The sequence below is a fragment of the Microtus oregoni genome, unplaced genomic scaffold (genome assembly GCF_018167655.1).
Source record: "Microtus oregoni isolate MIOR12 unplaced genomic scaffold, Mior012 000050F_ref0000143, whole genome shotgun sequence".
Lineage (NCBI taxonomy): Eukaryota > Metazoa > Chordata > Mammalia > Rodentia > Cricetidae > Microtus > Microtus oregoni.
Window position 1 is genome coordinate 819259 of NW_024543256.1, and position 15515 is coordinate 834773.

The 15515-nt window shown below is 49.4% G+C and overlaps 2 protein-coding genes across 11 annotated transcripts; both read right to left on the reverse strand.

Moving 5' to 3' along the window:
• Positions 1–608: 608 nt before the first annotated feature.
• Positions 609–5817, reverse strand: LOC121437140 (N-alpha-acetyltransferase 10-like). Of its 8 annotated transcripts, none has more exons than XM_041636986.1 (8): positions 5660–5817; positions 5153–5251; positions 4757–4815; positions 3747–3792; positions 3542–3657; positions 3294–3338; positions 1588–1672; positions 609–912 (listed from the first exon to the last, which is right to left on the reverse strand). In XM_041636986.1, the coding sequence occupies exons 1-8, from the start codon at positions 5678–5680 to the stop codon at positions 676–678; spliced, it is 708 nt and encodes a 235-aa protein (XP_041492920.1). In that variant the 5' UTR covers positions 5681–5817; the 3' UTR covers positions 609–675. The 8 variants fall into 8 exon arrangements, with proteins under 8 accessions (XP_041492920.1, XP_041492913.1, XP_041492914.1 ...); XM_041636979.1 differs by having other exon boundaries at positions 4775–4815; positions 5660–5796; XM_041636980.1 differs by having other exon boundaries at positions 609–1003; positions 5660–5796.
• Positions 5818–5985: 168 nt separating this feature from the next.
• LOC121437172 (N-acylglucosamine 2-epimerase) lies at positions 5986–14038 on the reverse strand. Of its 3 annotated transcripts, XM_041637019.1 has the most exons (11): positions 14000–14038; positions 13701–13810; positions 13466–13541; positions 13284–13359; positions 12969–13141; positions 12324–12548; positions 11260–11341; positions 10403–10578; positions 9592–9723; positions 6217–6304; positions 5986–6129 (listed from the first exon to the last, which is right to left on the reverse strand). In XM_041637019.1, exons 2-11 carry the CDS (start codon positions 13805–13807, stop codon positions 6005–6007), a joined length of 1260 nt encoding a protein of 419 aa, XP_041492953.1. In that variant the 5' UTR covers positions 13808–13810; positions 14000–14038; the 3' UTR covers positions 5986–6004. The 3 variants fall into 3 exon arrangements, with proteins under 3 accessions (XP_041492953.1, XP_041492955.1, XP_041492954.1); XM_041637020.1 differs by lacking the exon at positions 6217–6304 and having other exon boundaries at positions 6008–6129; XM_041637021.1 differs by lacking the exons at positions 13466–13541; positions 13701–13810 and having other exon boundaries at positions 14000–14025.
• Between the last annotated feature and the right edge of the window lie 1477 nt (positions 14039–15515).

A 15515-nucleotide genomic window follows, 5' to 3' on the forward strand; every position in this document is an offset into this window, starting at 1 on the left:
ACTGTATAAACTGGGTGTGGTGGCAACAAAGACCCAGCCTCTCTAAAAAAAATGTATTAATGTGACTGAACTGACAGGGCTTAATGACTGTTGGGATGGTATAGAGGAAAGAATCAGGGATAATGAAGAAGGAAAAGCCCAAGCAACTGGGTAGCTAAATAGGCCAGGATCCAGCTAGGACATCTCCAGGTAAGTGAAAGACAAGCAGTTGGCGTTTGGGATTTACGAGGTATGAACCGGAGCTGCTGCAGGTGAGAGCAAGTATGACTGGGGAAAGGGCTGAGAGCGGGACATAAGAGGACGAAGCAAAGAGTATCAAGGTGGGAAAGTTGCCTCTGAAACACGAGGCTCACTAGAAAACCCCAAGAAATCATTTACTCTAACCCTAGAAAATTAGGAAGGCAGTGAGGCCTGCTGGCCAGGAAGGTGACAGGAGAATAGGGCACCTAAGCCAGTGTATCTGTCGACCCAACTCAATTGCTGAAGGTGGCCACATTCTCCCAATCTGTTTGACTTGTAAGTTCAGTAGGCTCTGTCTGGGTTGTTAAGATGATATCCTTGCCATCAAAGAGCTGGAAAGAAGCACAGCCCTAGTATGCACATTCACAAATTCCCCAAGGGTGACATTTATTGTAAAAGCACATGGGAGGAGGCTTGCACCAGGTGGGGCAGGCTCTAGGAGGCAGAGTCAGAGGCCTCTGAGCTGTCTTTGACATCTGTGCTCTCTGTGGTCTCGCTGACCTCGCTGAGGTCCTTGCTGTCCCCACCACTATCCTCCACAGTCAGGCCCTTCTCCTCACGACAGGCCTCTCCCGAGCTCAGAAGCATGCTGCCTTTGCTCTCCGCCTTGTTCTCCATGGCCGCCAGCACCATGTGCCTGCCCTTTTCCTTCAGCTCCAGATGCCGCCTCAGCTGCCGCCGGAAGCCCAGAGGGAAGCAGGTGGAAAGAGACAGGGCCTAAGTCTCCAGACAGGAGACAAGAGGAGCCAGGCCTTGGGGCTGGCTGGGGGAAGGGACACAGTGAGAAGTGGTAGGGCCACACAGGAAATAGGACTGGGTAGAGATGCAGTTCAATCCTAGCTCTCTGCTCCTAAGCCTGTTTGCTTATTTGTAAAATGACAAGGGTTCTGCTGCCCTCAAATGGACTTCTGGGGAGCTCCCAAGCACAGTATTGCCCCCATTAATTGCTCTATACCCAGGAGGCTTGGTCAGGGACCCTTTCTCCCCAGCCCAGTTTGGTCTTAGAACTGAGCAGGCTAGCCATGACTGCTCCTTACCCTAGTAGTCCCAATCCCTTTGCAGACAAAAATCTCTTCCTACTGTCTCCTCTTCCATCAACCTCTGGGCTTCTTCCCTGAAGAGCATCCCATGGCCTCCTCTACAGTCAACCAAGGCCATGCCCCTATTTGTCAGTTTCCGAAGTGAGGGAAAGAGGGACTCTGACTCCTAGCTCCATAGCTACAAGGGCTGACACTCAACCTTGGCCTTGCCTAGAGCCACCAATGCCCCCCTGACTCACAGGTCTTTCCCAAGTACTAAATCCCCTCTACTGCTGGAACTGCTGGCCTGATTTGGCTGAACTCTTACCTCATCAGCCATCTGCGTAAGGTCCCGCTTCATTGCATATGCATCTTCTCCATCTGCATAGTATTTGGGCTCCACTTCACTGATTCTGAGGGTAGGATGGAGACACACACCTGGGGGCAAATTCTCTGGTTCTTAGGCTACTAGGGTGGGTGTATCTGGGGGGGGAGGGAGGGGGTGTGTGTGTAAAGCAAAAGGCCAGCCTGAATGGATTCTTTATTTTTTTAGTTTTTCATTTGAATGGATTCTTTTCCAACAGCCTGATGGCTTTCTTTGCTCTCCCCACTGAAGCCAAGCATCACAAGTAGCATTTAGGATACTTCCCATCCCTGGACTTGCCACTACTTTGTCCCTAGCTTCACTTGCAATGACTTGTGTCTGAGCTGAAGTCCTCAATTCTGCCTCCTCCTTCCTCTCTCTGATCTGCTTGCTTCCTGTCATTTACTGAACATACAGCTGGTTCCTCTGCTAGGAAAGAGAGACACTGTACCTGCATGTAGGTGGTCATCACAGACTTACTGCTGAAGGGAGATGTGTGTGCACACTTGAGTAGCCCTGACAGTGGAAGGGAAGCCATTTGATGGCCTAAGACATGAAGTCAAGAGAATTGGTGTGTGTACACATGCTCATGTGTTCATGTGGAGGCTAGAGGTATATGTTGGGTATCTTCCTTAATTGCTTCCCACCTTATTTTTTTTAATATAGGATCTCTTCACTGAATCTGGACTGTTCCCATTCAGCTAGGCTGGTTGGTTAGTGTACCCAGGAATTATCTTGTCTTAACCTCTGATTCTCTTGTCTTAACCTCCTCAGCACTAGGATAACACTGTATGTGGCTTTTATACATGGGTGCCAGGGATCAAATTCAGGTTCTCATAACTAAGCTAACTCCTTAGCACCCCTATTTTGAGACAGGGTCTTGCTGTGTAGCTGAGACTGACCTGGAACACCCTGTGCTAGGCTCCTAACCCACAGTCCCCCACCTTCTGAGTGTAGAGATTAAGAGGCATGTACTACCACACCTAGTTGGGAATTGCTAACTTAAGAGTGTTAAGTAGTTCTCACCAGAAGCATCCTTAACTTGGTCAAAGAGCCCTCCATGAATCTGGGTACTGAACCCAGAAAAGCCTGAAGGCCACTGCCCTGATCCCAATGGTCTCATCTTCGCTTTACCCACTCAAAGCCTAGTGTGTGACTCAGTGGATCCTTCAATCAGTTTATCCCAGCCACTCTCTTCAATACTCATCTTATGAACATGAGCTGACATCAGTCATCACAACATCCAGAGCTATCGGTCCCTCATTGCTTTTGCTCATGGCCCTTTTTCTCTGCCATCCCCTTTCATCTGTTCTCACCTGATGCTTCCTAGTACCAGTCACTTCTCTGCCTTTGCTCATGCCCTAGCCTATCTCTCTTTACTCCTAGACCAACACTAAGAAGCCTTGTGTGTTCTTTACCCCATTGCCCTTCACCAGCCTCAATAGTACCAAGCCATCCTTCCTCTACCCAGCAAGATGCGTTGGGCCCCTTCTCTCCCACACACACAGAAAGCAGGAGCCTTCTCCATGTTCGCTTGTCAGTGAACAGCCAGCCACTGAATATATAGAAGGCCTCCTAGCAATGTCTGAAGTCCCTCCACCCGTTTCTCAGTCCACCTCAACCAAATGGATAGATCATCCCACTTAAAAAATAAATCTTGATCTACTTACTGAAAATTGAGGGTGTTGGAATAGAGATGTAGGGCAGCCCGGTTACTGCAGGGGAATAAGGCACCACTGAACTTCACAAACTTGGCCAGGCATATTGGCCAGGTCCTGCCTTTCTTCCTGGTCCTCCTTCCCCACTAATGCTACCTCCCATCTTCTTCTGAAGGCAGTAAGCCCCAGTATCCCTACCAATTGGCTACCTCTTCCTCCCCACTCCCTAGTGTTGCCCTTTTCCCCAACTTGGCTTTCACCTCTTTCTGACATGCAGGGAGACATATTTGGCATTGAAGTTCTCTATCATGGCTCGAGAGGCCTGGTCCATCAGCTTCTGAGCCAGGCCAAGGCGCCGGTGGGAACGCTTCACAGCCTGAGAGAAGGATGGGTAGAGAGGGACCTTGGAGGCTGCGTTCAACTACCTCCAGCCCACCTCTGCCAAGCCCTCACAGCTCTACTCACCAGTGAGGTGATATGTCCGTGGGGCACGTCATCTGGGTCCTCTTCCCTAGAGGAGAAAGTTAGAAAGGAGCCTGGTACAGGTGTAGTCTATCTGGGACACCTGTGCACAGCAAGCGTGCAATTTGTGGAGGATTCTACAGCACCCCAGATCCAGGTAGAGGAGAACTAGGAACTTCTCAATCAGAATAAAGCCCCATGCTACACCCTCCAGATATGTACAGTGTTAACAGAGCATTGCCCTGAGATTGACCCCCCAAAATGTCAGCTGCCAAGCCACAAGAAGAGTAGTGCTGGGGCTGGAGAAATGGTTCAGTGGTTAAGAGCACTGACTGCTCTTCTAGAAGACCCAGGTTCAATTCTCCAGCAACCACACGGCACCTCACAACTGTCTAACTTCTATTCCAGGGGATTCAGTGCCCTCATACAGACATACCTGCAGGCAAAACACCAAAGTACATAAAATAAAAATAACTAAATTAAAAAAATCTTTAAAAAGAGAGTAGTGCTGAATGCAACACTCTGAAAAGGCGACCCCACTGTTGGAGGTTGTGGGAAGATGGACAGACACTCTTCAATTGTCCAACTCAGAGGGCATGCAACACAGAAGCACAACAATGAAAACATGAATCGAAACAAAATGTGGGCTGCTTTCTCACTTCTACTAAGTGTCCCATACATGGTAGTGAGAGAACAAATGTGGAGGAAGGGTGCATGGAAATACTCTGTACCTTCTGCTCAATTTTTCTGTCAACTTAAAGCTACCCTACAAGCAACCTGTTAATTAAAATAATAAAATTTACAGCAAGCTGGGCATAATTATTCTCAGCATTCAGGAGGCTCAGCATGAAGACTGCTAAAAGTTTGAGACTAATCTGGGCAAAAGAGTGGGAACCCCTTATTCACCAGACATGGTTGGGGTTGACCTCCCATTCCCTTCTCCAAAGCTTTTCCCCAGCCCCTCAACAGCCAGTCGTAGCATTAGACTCTTTTCTTCCTCCTTGGTGACTCACATTTTGGCCAACACGTACCCCACAATCTTCCCATTCTCATCCTCAGCAATGTAAGAGAGCTGGAGACAGAGAGGAAAAGGAAGTCAGGCAGAGCAGGCAACAGGCTAGAGCTCACTACCAAACTCCTGCTGTGTGTAGGATAGTGGGAAGCTGCAATGCAAGGAGCCCAGTTTCCTTACTCCACACGTGTGCCCTCTTTTGGAAGAGCACAGGCACAGGTGGGAATCCCATCTCCAACCTGTGTCTAGCTTACAGTTCCTACATACACCTTTTCATTTGCCAGGCTTCCCCATCAGCCAGGGCCTCCCTGTGCCAAGAGATACTGCCACTGCTTTTAGCCTCCTGGGATCTATGTTTCACTACTGTTGCCCCTTACAAAACACAAAAGCTGCCCACCTGGGGCCAAGAGAGGCCATGATAGAAATAGTACTTCATCTGGTAGTTCTCGGGCAGGCAGAGGAGGTTGCAGTGCTGCATGTTCATCAGGTCCTCGGGCTGTATAACAGCAGGACACGGTTAGTCCAAGACTGCAGTGACTAAGAGGGCCTCATACACGCGAGACTCCTGTTCTCTGTTAATCTCTGGGCCTCCCCTTTCCCCCGGGAAGGTCAGGGTTGTGACTGACTGCACAAGCCTGGTTTCTATGCGCCCTGCAAAAGATGCCAGTTTCAGGACTAAGCAGCAGCGCCTGGAGGTCGCGGAGCCCACTCTATGGAGCCTTGACATCAGGCAAACTAGGGAGACTATAATCGCGAGATGTCTAAAGCAGGTTGCGGCAGCCTGAAGGTCCAGCGGCCGCAGACGTGTAGGGCCACAGCTCCCAGGTCCCTAGGTAGCATGCGCACGCGGTCACCCGGGAAGGTACCCATACGGTGGGGACAGGCTGGCTCCCCATCACCTCACCCTAGCATTGCGGATGTTCATCACGGCGGCGGAGCTCGCGGGTCCTTGTGGGTCGTGAACGCGCGCGCTCAGCGGCCACTCAGAAGCACCGCACGGACGACAGGGGCCGGGGCCAGGCTCCCAGGGGGGCGGTGGCGGAAGGGGTGGGCCGCTATGAGCCGCCTGCAGCGGAAATGCGCGGCTACGGGATCTGCTTCCAAACTGCAGTCAGTGAGCGCCCAGAGCCGATGGGCGCGGTCGAGGTGGCGCCTTTGAGTCCACGGCAGCGGGCAGCATGGGAAGTAGCTGTACCCTCCCGCGGGGCCCACAGAGGCGCGCACACAAGCTGGTGGAGCAGGGTCAGATTTATTTCGAGCCTCCGTAGATGGGGTCAGCGGGTGAGGACACGACGGGGGTGGGCCCGAGGCGGTGGATCAGGGCTTCCAGAATCTGCTCACACATGGCCAGACACCGCGGCACGTGGAAGCAGCCTGTGAGGATAATGGATGCCAGGGTTGGGAGAGCCCAGGCAGCTAGGTGTCACAAACCCTTGCAGCCTCGCCCCTCTCTCCTCTCACCTTTAAAAGGACCTCCCTTGATGTTGAGGGCCACCTTTCCCTCTCGGTTCAGATAGCCAAACCATTCTCCAAAGTCAGGATCATGAAACTAGGATAAGGAAGGAGACAATGACAGCTAGTGTCTGGCAGGGCCCACCCGAATATCACTGGCTGAGGAAGGGGCCCTTGTTGCCCCTTTGAACTGTCACCAGCAGAGTTCAGACAGCATGATCTCAGAAGAAAGCTGAGGATGGTGGGCAGTAGGACTTCCCAGCTTGTGTAACCCAGTGGGATAAGGGGCTGCAGGCGGTGTGCTAAAACGCTGGGAGAACAGGCGTTGTATGTTTGATTGGAGTCCAAGTGTTATCCAACACTTTGAATATTTAAAAACAGGCACATTTTTGCCTCATCTAAGTTAAAAGAGAAAGGGAGAGAAAGAAACAAAGAATCCTGCCAGCAAAGTTTGCGACAAGTGACTTCCCTGGAGTTCATGTCCTCTACTTCACAGGCCTTTGGCCTAAGAAAACCTTTAGATTATCAAGCAGAGACACAAAACTCCTGTCCATCGCATACTGGGGTTTTTATAGCAGGCTCTCAGACTTCCCTCTAACCCTGTGTGATGCCTTTACTCCCAACCGTCAGGAGGCTGACACATTGCTGTTTAAGTTTCAGACCAACCTGGTCATCTGCCTACCTTCACCATGGGTTCTGAACATATTTCTCACTTCTGATGCTTCAGATATGGGGGATAGTAGCTGAGCTGGCTGGAGAGACTTATTATACCTGTCTCACTGAGGCTTTTCAGTTCCCCAAAATGTAGCCCAGGTCCTTATCCTAAGCCCTTCCCATTTAGTTCTCACTGATAAAATAGTTAAATAGAACCCCTTCTTAGAAGGCATTCAAGTTTACTATCAAAATTCTCCTTTAAATTGTGACATATGAGTTGTGGATTTTAAGCTGTGTAATGGTTCATGTCTATAATTCCAGGACACAGGAGGCTGAGGCAAAAATGCTTCAAGTTCAAGGCAGTACAGTCTATCTCAGAAAGCGTGGTGGTAGTGTATTCAATGGAGGTATAAGCAGCCCTGTATCTAATCTTTATAGCTTTTGACTAGTCTTGTCCTTGTTATGTATTTATTTTTGAGAAGGAGTCTCACCTTGTATTTCTGACTGCCCTGGAACTTTCTATGTGGCTCAGGTTGGCCTGGAATCCAACTGAAGTCTTCTTGCCTCTGCCCCCCATTGCTGGAACTAAAGGCATGCAGCACCATAACTGGTCCATGCCCTTTCATTTCTAGTTTTTTTGAGACAGTATCTGTGTAGCCTTGGCAGTTCCTCAAACTCACAGAGATCCACCTGCCTCTGCTTCCCAAATGCTGGGATTAAAGGCATGAGCCACCACCACCCAGCTCTCCATGTTGATTATAACGTTTGCAATTCATTTTTTTTTTTGTTCTCGTTTGAGACAGTAGCCCAGGAAGGCTTTGACTTCACAGACCTCCTGCCTTGGCCTCCCAACTGCTAATATTACAAGGATGCACACCACAATGGGCTCTTGGAATTGTTTAATGTTATCTTTACCTTGTTCAAGTTCATTCTTACTTCATTTTATGGTTAAGATTGGTGGCTTTAGCTGGGCAGTGGTGGTGCACACCTTTGATCCCAGCACTTGGGAGGCAGAAGCAGGTGGATCTCTGTGAGTTCCAGGACAGCCAGCAATGTTATACAGAGAAACCCTATCTTGAAAAACCAAGAAAGAAAAAAAGAAAAGATCGATGACTTCTATTTCACTCCCTTAACATATATATTCAGTATTCAGGCAGAGATACAACCTAATGGCTCGTGTTTGGAATTAGCGCTGAGCATCTGAGAGAGCTTTAGCTGCCTGTTTAGACACACTGTAATAGAAGCATGGTTTGGATAGTGTTGCCTCTAATCACAATAAAACCATGCTGGATTTCAGTTACAGTTAGTACAAACCAGCCAGATGTAGTACACCCATCTGTCATTTCAGCATTCAGGAGTCAAGGTGGAGGCAGGAGGGACAGAAGTACAAGGTCATCTTCAGCTATTGTTATTTGTTTGTTTGAGGCAAGATTTCCAAATGTAGCTGGTTGGTCTTAAACTTACTATGTAGACCAGACTGAGCTCTTCTTTGCTGTGATCTTCTAGTTCCAGCCACCCAAGGCCTGGGATTACAGATATGAACCACCTTACCCAAGTCACCTACATTTTTTTTATTGACAATGAGGCGTTTGTAACAGGCCAAATTTCTCTCTCTGAATGACAGCCTCAGAAACTCATCGTCAGTAAAGTGCCTTGCAAACTAGCTTGGCAGTGGTGAACACCTTTAATCTCAGCACTCAGGAGACAGAGGCAGGCGGTTCTCTCCCACCACTGGAGAGACAGACATAGGATGATCCCAAGGGTTCGCCTGCTAGCCAACATAGCTAGTGAGTGACCCTGTCTCAACAAAAAGGTATGTAGTGCCTGAGGACCACCTGATGTTGTCCTCCAACCTACCTATACTCTCTCTCTCATACATGCACATGTACACATGTGGGGAGGTAGTGTTCAACTGGTGATCCAGCAGCCTGACATCCTAGCTGTTGGATTCCCTGTCAAGGCTCAGGCTGCTGGACCTGGCAGATCAAGGATGTTCCTGCCCTCCATTGCTTTGGATCCTTGTAGGGCCCTGGTCTCCCTTATTCCTGGGGTGCATTTGCAGGGACAGTTTATGATCAGCTAACTAAGCTTTCTGTGTGTTTCTGTGCTCTCCCTGCCCGGCCTGGTGGTTAGCTGCAGGGCATTTACTCCATTGTTAATGTGGTAATTTCCCACCTGCCTGGGCGGAGATCCCTGTGCAGCAGTTAGAAACACAAGGATTTCCCCAAGTCTGAATAAACGGGCATTCGGCTGGTCTCCTTTTGAATGACCCTGGTCTCTCTGTGTGTTCTTTCAATCTCCAGGCCCTTGCTCGACTTGCGTTTGGTACAGTGGCGCGTGAACTGTACCGAGGGTGTAACACAAAATCGGGTGTTACAGATCCTTGCTCACAAGGTTTTCTCTGACCCCTCTATGAGAAAGTTCTGTATCATTTGCTGTCTACTTTGTTTTCTACAGCTTATTCTTCTCTACATTTGTTTGTTTACTTGATTAGAGTCTGATCACCCAGAAAGGTGAATTCCTTGAGGCAGGGTTTCTTGGTTTACCAAACAAAAGGCACTCTTGGAAGTCTCAGAACAGCTGAGAGCAGTACCTCATGAGTGGACCCTAGGAGGGGCTGAGGGAAAACCTACTGGACCCCCTTACACGGTCCCTGTTTTTCCCTTCTGCTGCCTGTTAGACCCTTCATATCTGAACTGGGCTTCTAAGAAACGAGGAGACAGCACTTACATGGCTGAAGGTGTACTCAGCAACCTGGTTGAAGATTTGAAGCAAGGCAGGGTCCCCAGTGTCACTGAAAGCCATGAGGAAGGCAATCATGGCTTCACTGTGTGGCCACCAAAGCTTCATGTCCCATTCTAGCTGAGAACAGAGCAGAGATAGGCAGTTGAGGTCCCCTTAAGGACACTTCCATCCGATGTTCTGGCTCAGGCTGACTGGCTCAGGGCTTGGTTTTAAATCATAAGACATGGGGGATAGAGTTTGAATAGTCCTTAAGAAGAAGGATAGCTTTCTAAGCAGCTCTTTAAAAAGAAAAGTACTGGGGCAGACTCCCTTTAGCTCTTAAATCAGAATGCTGTCTTGCCACATCATCTTTAAGCCTCTTCGACACTGCTGCTACCCATGGCTGGTATAGTACCCTCTGTAGGCCTCCAGCAGGATCAGGACACAACTAATGAGAAGAGCAATTTCACTCCTGTCTGCCACCAAGTGAGAAAGTGTGAGCCACCTAAGAGCCCTTGCAGCCACTGGCACCAGACAAAGGAGATATGTGTCTTGGCACCAGCATTTGCACATATTCTTCTTAACTGGACTCTAGGTTCAAATTTTTGTTGTTAGTTAGTTTTTTTTTTTGAGACAGGGTCTCTCTGTGTTGTCTTGGGTGTCCTGGAACTCACTCTGTAGACAAGGTTGGCCTCAAGCTCACAGAGATCCTTTTGCCTCTTGCCTCCAAGTGCTAGGATTAAAGGTGCATGCTACCATGCTCTGAGTTCCCTTACTATGTGCCAGGTTTCAAGCAAGTTGCTCTGGGCATTCTCACCTGGGTGGGGCAGAGCCCATCAACATCCTGGAAGTAGAAGAGTCCTCCGTGCTCAGGGTCCCATCCAGAGTGGAAAGGCAACAAGAGAAACTTGTCAATGATGTGCATTTGAAGTTTGGCATCACCTTTTCTGTGGGCATACTGGAGCAGGAACCAGCCAGCTTCTATTGCATGGCCTAGTAAGGGTTTAAAGAAAGTAAGGCAACACCTTTAATCCCAGCACTCAGGAGGCAGAGGCAGGTAGATCTCTGTGAGGCCAGCCTGGTCTACAAGAGCTAGTTCCAGGACATGCACCAAAAACTACAGAGAAACCCTGTCTCAAAAAAAAAAAAAATAAGGCAGGAATCAGAATTTCCCTCCAAAGCATCTGAGGGCTTGAGTTCCTGGAACCTCCCTTCCTCAAGTATTAAAGATGTTTGAACTCGGGGCTGGAGAGATGGCTCAGAGGTTAAGAGCATTGCCTGCTCTTCCAAAGGTCCTGAGTTCAATTCCCAGCAACCACATGGTGGCTCACAACCATCTGTAATGAGGTCTGGTGCCCTCTTCTGGCCTTCAGGCATACACACAGACAGAATATTGTATACATAATAAATAAATAAATATTAAAAAAAAAGATGTTTGAACTCTGTCACAACCCTTTTTCCTGGACTCTATTCCCTGCAACAAAAAAAAATTAAAAAAATATATATATGCCACCCCCAATAGATACTTAAGCTCCTGCAGCCAATGCCCAGTCCTGTGCAGACTATCTCCTTCCTGTCTGGTCCTTGGTGGAGGGAGGAGGGCAGCTCCCTCCCATATGAGGCCAAACTGAAAGCTGAGTTCTTTTTCCGGATGGGCCCAGCACACATCTTCACCTGGGTTCTGATGTCTTCCAAGGCAACCAGGGAGTTCTTTACCATCCTCTGATATATTCTCTAACACAGCTTTTCCATCCCTCTGTCAGGAAAGGGGCAAAAGAGAGATGTTTACAGTTCCCTGTCATCCAACCAGAAAGATCTAACTTCAAAAATCCCTCCACAGGACATGGTGGCCCATACCTTTAATCCCAACTCTGGGGAGACAGGCAGATCTCTGTGAGTTCAAGGCTAGCCTGGTCTATATAGTGAGTTCCAGGACAGCCAGGACTGTTACACAGAGAAACCCTGTCTCAAAAAAAAAAAGAAAAAGAAAAAGAAAGAAAGAAAAAAGAAAATCCCTTTTTTTCTTTACCCTTGGTACCAGCCATCTACTTATTCAGTAGGACCAAAGGGTCTTTTGGTTTTGGTTTTTCAAGACAGGGTTTCTCTGTGTGACAGCCCTAGCTGTCCTGGAACTCACTCTGTAGACCAGGCTGGCCTCGAACTCACAGAGATCCACCTGCCTCTGCCTTCTAAGTGCTGGGATTAAAGGCGAGTGCCACCATCACCTGACAGTTGTGTGTTTTGAAACAGTCTTGGGAGGGCCCAGGCTGGTCTCAAACTCTACACCTGCAAGGCTGACCTTGAACTCTAGATTCCCCTGTTTCAACCTCTGGAGTTCTGGAAGAACAGAAGAACATTTTTGGAATGGCTGATTGTCTCTCAGGGGTCTGTAGGTTTTGATCCTTCCTTTAGGTCAGGATCTCAGGCGGGAGAGAGTAAAACACTGAATGAGGAGGCAAGATAGATTTGGGAGCCCAGAGGCTGAGGAGGGCATAGAGTAGATCAAGGTCTCAGGATACGCCTGGGGTTCTGGCCTCTTCTTTCTACTGTAGGACCCACCCATCCCTGTCCTAGCAAGCCAGGCTCTACCTTCCTGAGGGCCCTGGACTGTATTTCAAAAGAATGTTCTTCCTTAGATCCAATCCACCTGTCTAGAAAGCTGAAGAACATATTTCAGGTGGAGGGGCCCTTGTATAATGGGAGGATGAGGTTCACTCTGCCACTCTCTCTGTGCCTACCTGGACGTGCTGCAGAATCCTGTGGGCACACCAGTCCCCTAGTTCTGCGTACTTGCTGGTCAGTGCCTCATCTTCCTCCCCAAGCTGCTCCACCAGGCTGAGCAGCATCATAGGCACTGCCATGGGCTCTGTGGCTGGGGTCCCCGAGAGCTGAGGCCGGCCTAGCCCAGTGGGGTCCACCCGCACCCAGTGGACGATCTGGTCCATCATCTCCACAGCTTCATTCTGAGGGGAGAACAGATAGAAGCTACAATCCCATCTGTGTCCCCTAGGAAGGACCCAGTACTCAGCTTGTTCTCCAAGGTTACACCTGCTCCTTCTACAGCTCTCCAGGGCCAGCCCACAGCCAAGCACCAGAGGCCAAGCAGATCCACCCAACACTGCTTGGGGGACTCTGGGATTCAGGTCACTTTCAGGCAGTAGAGCCCAGGAAGGAAGGACGGAGAGGACCTCTTCTACTTGGATACAGGGCACGGACAGATCCGTTTGCCCAGGGTCCCTATGGTGGTATAGGAATTGAGAGAGAGCTGAGGAGAGAAGGTGGTCACAAAATGGTAGGACAGGAATGAATGGGAGTTGTGGCAGACTCCCAGGCCTGTGAGAGTGCACTCACACCCACAGCCTGTAGCCATCCCTCCCACATACCTGATAACGTGTTTCCCCTGTTACTTTCCAAAGCTCATTCATGGCCATGGTGTAAAAACACTCGCTGAAAATGGTCCGCTGCACCTTCACTGGACGGCCATCCCGAGTCAACACAAAGGCACATTTCTTGCCAGGCGGTGCCACCCGGGCATAATGCAGCAAAAACTCACCACCTGGGGTTGGGGAGAATGTATGCTAGGTGAGGGCTGAGAATATACTGCCTCTTGAAACATGCCCAGTCCCTTCCCTTTTCTAGACCCTTTTAGATCCACTGAATAAATGACCCACTGAAGCTCCTGAGGTAAGAGAGAGTACCTGCTTTTGCTGCATCCAGAAGCTCAGCACGGTGGAAGCGCTCAAAAAGGCGGTACAAGCGACAATACATCCATACCTGTGAGGGAATACAGTTTAAAGAGAGGCAGCTGGGGTAAGGGAAATCCTAAGTATCCCTGGGTATCTCCAATTGTTGTGTGACAGTTTTAAGTGTAAAAACTGACCTGCCTCCCCTGTAGCCAGACATATTTGAGGTGATCATAGACCTGCCCATTGCGGCCAAGACATGTGAAGAAGCCCCTATGAGACATGTATTGTTAGAAAAAGAGGGAAGGAGACTTGCACCCTTCTTCATGGCTTCACTACTCTCATGAAGCCAGTAGATCTGTGAAACTTCAGAACGAATTAGGGGTTTCAGAGGGGCAAAAGCCCTGGGACAATCAGTGAGGGGTAGCTAACCCGTGTTCCTCGTCATGGGAGTGCTGTAGCCAGAAAGCGACCACAGTGTCGAGCTCCTGTCCCACTCGTTCCTTCCAGACCTGCAGTGCCTCCCGTTCCTTCTCCATGTCCTGTGAAGTGATTCAGGTCAGGGCATGGAGACAGAGTTCTTTACAGCGACTTCCTGAAACAGCTTAAGTGGGCCCCAGAGCTGTTTGCTCGCACCCCACCCCTCTTAGGTCCTTGAGCCTCTGCGATGGGCTTCTGACCCCACCGTTGCCTGGGACCTTCCAGAACAGCACCTCTCCCGCCAAGGATACCTCTGACTCCTAACGCTCGGTCCGTGTATTCGCTTTCCTCCAGGAAACGGGAGTTGGTTGCAATCCCGTGACAATCACTCAGCTGACCGAGCAGTGCCCCACCCACCTGATCCTCCTCTCGGTTCAAAGGGCCCAGAGGTAGGGGCGGGACAGTGGGCGGGGTTTCCCCACCCCCTGCCCATCTAGGCTCGGGCTGAGCACCCTTGATCTAGATCACCCTGGTGGGAACTGGATGAGGAGTCTTGTCCCATTGGGAGAGAGTAGGGAGGGGAACGACTTGGGCCTGGCAACTGAGGCTGGTGATCCCAACAGATGTGTGGGGTTGGGGTTCTCCTGGAAATGCCTGAATCCTGAGACCCTATGACCCCCATATAGTGGGCAAGTCATATCTGCCAATTTGGTCCTTTAGCTGCTTCAGCTGTCAGTATCCAGTAGTTTACAATCATTGGCCCTGATTGGTCAGTTCCTGGATTCTTCATCCCAAAAGATGCTTCTGAGAAAACAGTGGGTAATCATGCAGAGCAGAGTGGGAACCTTCCAGATCTCCGGACCTTCTACTACTATATGTTGGCTCTGAGACAGGCTGTTTGATCTGTTCCACGCATTTTTTTTTAGATTTATTTATTATGTATACAATAGTCCTCCTGCATGTACACCTCTATGCCAGAAGAGGGCACCAGACCTCATTACAAATGAGCCATCCCTCCAGCCCCTCCACCCATTCTTGTTACCCATTGGGCAACCTCATTGATCAGCAGAATTCTGTGAAGGAAGAGTTTCAGTCAGAAAGCCTGAGGTAGTTGGGGAGCTTGAACATGTTCTGAATCTTATTATTATTGCCTCTATGTGTGTCTGTGCACCACATGCTCTTAATATCCTCAGAAGCCAGAAGAGGGATCCTCTGGGGCTAGAGTTACAGTTGGTTGTGAGTTTTCATGTAGGCGCTGGGAACTGATCCTGGGCCCTCTGGAAACGTCAGTGTACTTAACTGCTAAGTCATCACTCCAGTTTCTAGAACATGCCCTTAAGGATGGACAGCAATCCAAGAGTGTAAAGTAACTAGACCTGCTGCCTCATCAATGTTGCTCTAGGAGTTGGTTAGTAAAAAAGAATCCAATCCCTGGATATGATTATGTTCCTGTGCCACCCACACCCCAGTTGTGTGCAGACCTTTGATTTCATAAAGACTATGACTGCTGGCTAGTTCTGCAGGTTGGAGTGGCTTTAGCCTGAAACACTTCACCTTTGTAGTGCTTGGAGTAAGCCTTGTTCCCATCTGTTAAGTGTCTACTGCAGCTGCTGTGTGCATTATCTACTCTCAGCTTATACCCAGGGGACCCTGGATCTGTGTAGCTAGGAAGCTTGTGTGCCATTATTTAAACTTTTTTTTTTTTTGATTTTTCGAGACAGGGTTTCTCCGTAGCTTTTGGTTCCTGTCCTGGAACTAGCTCTTGTAGACCAGGCTGGCCTCGAACTCACAGAGATCCACCTGCCTCTGCCTCCCGAGTGCTGGGAT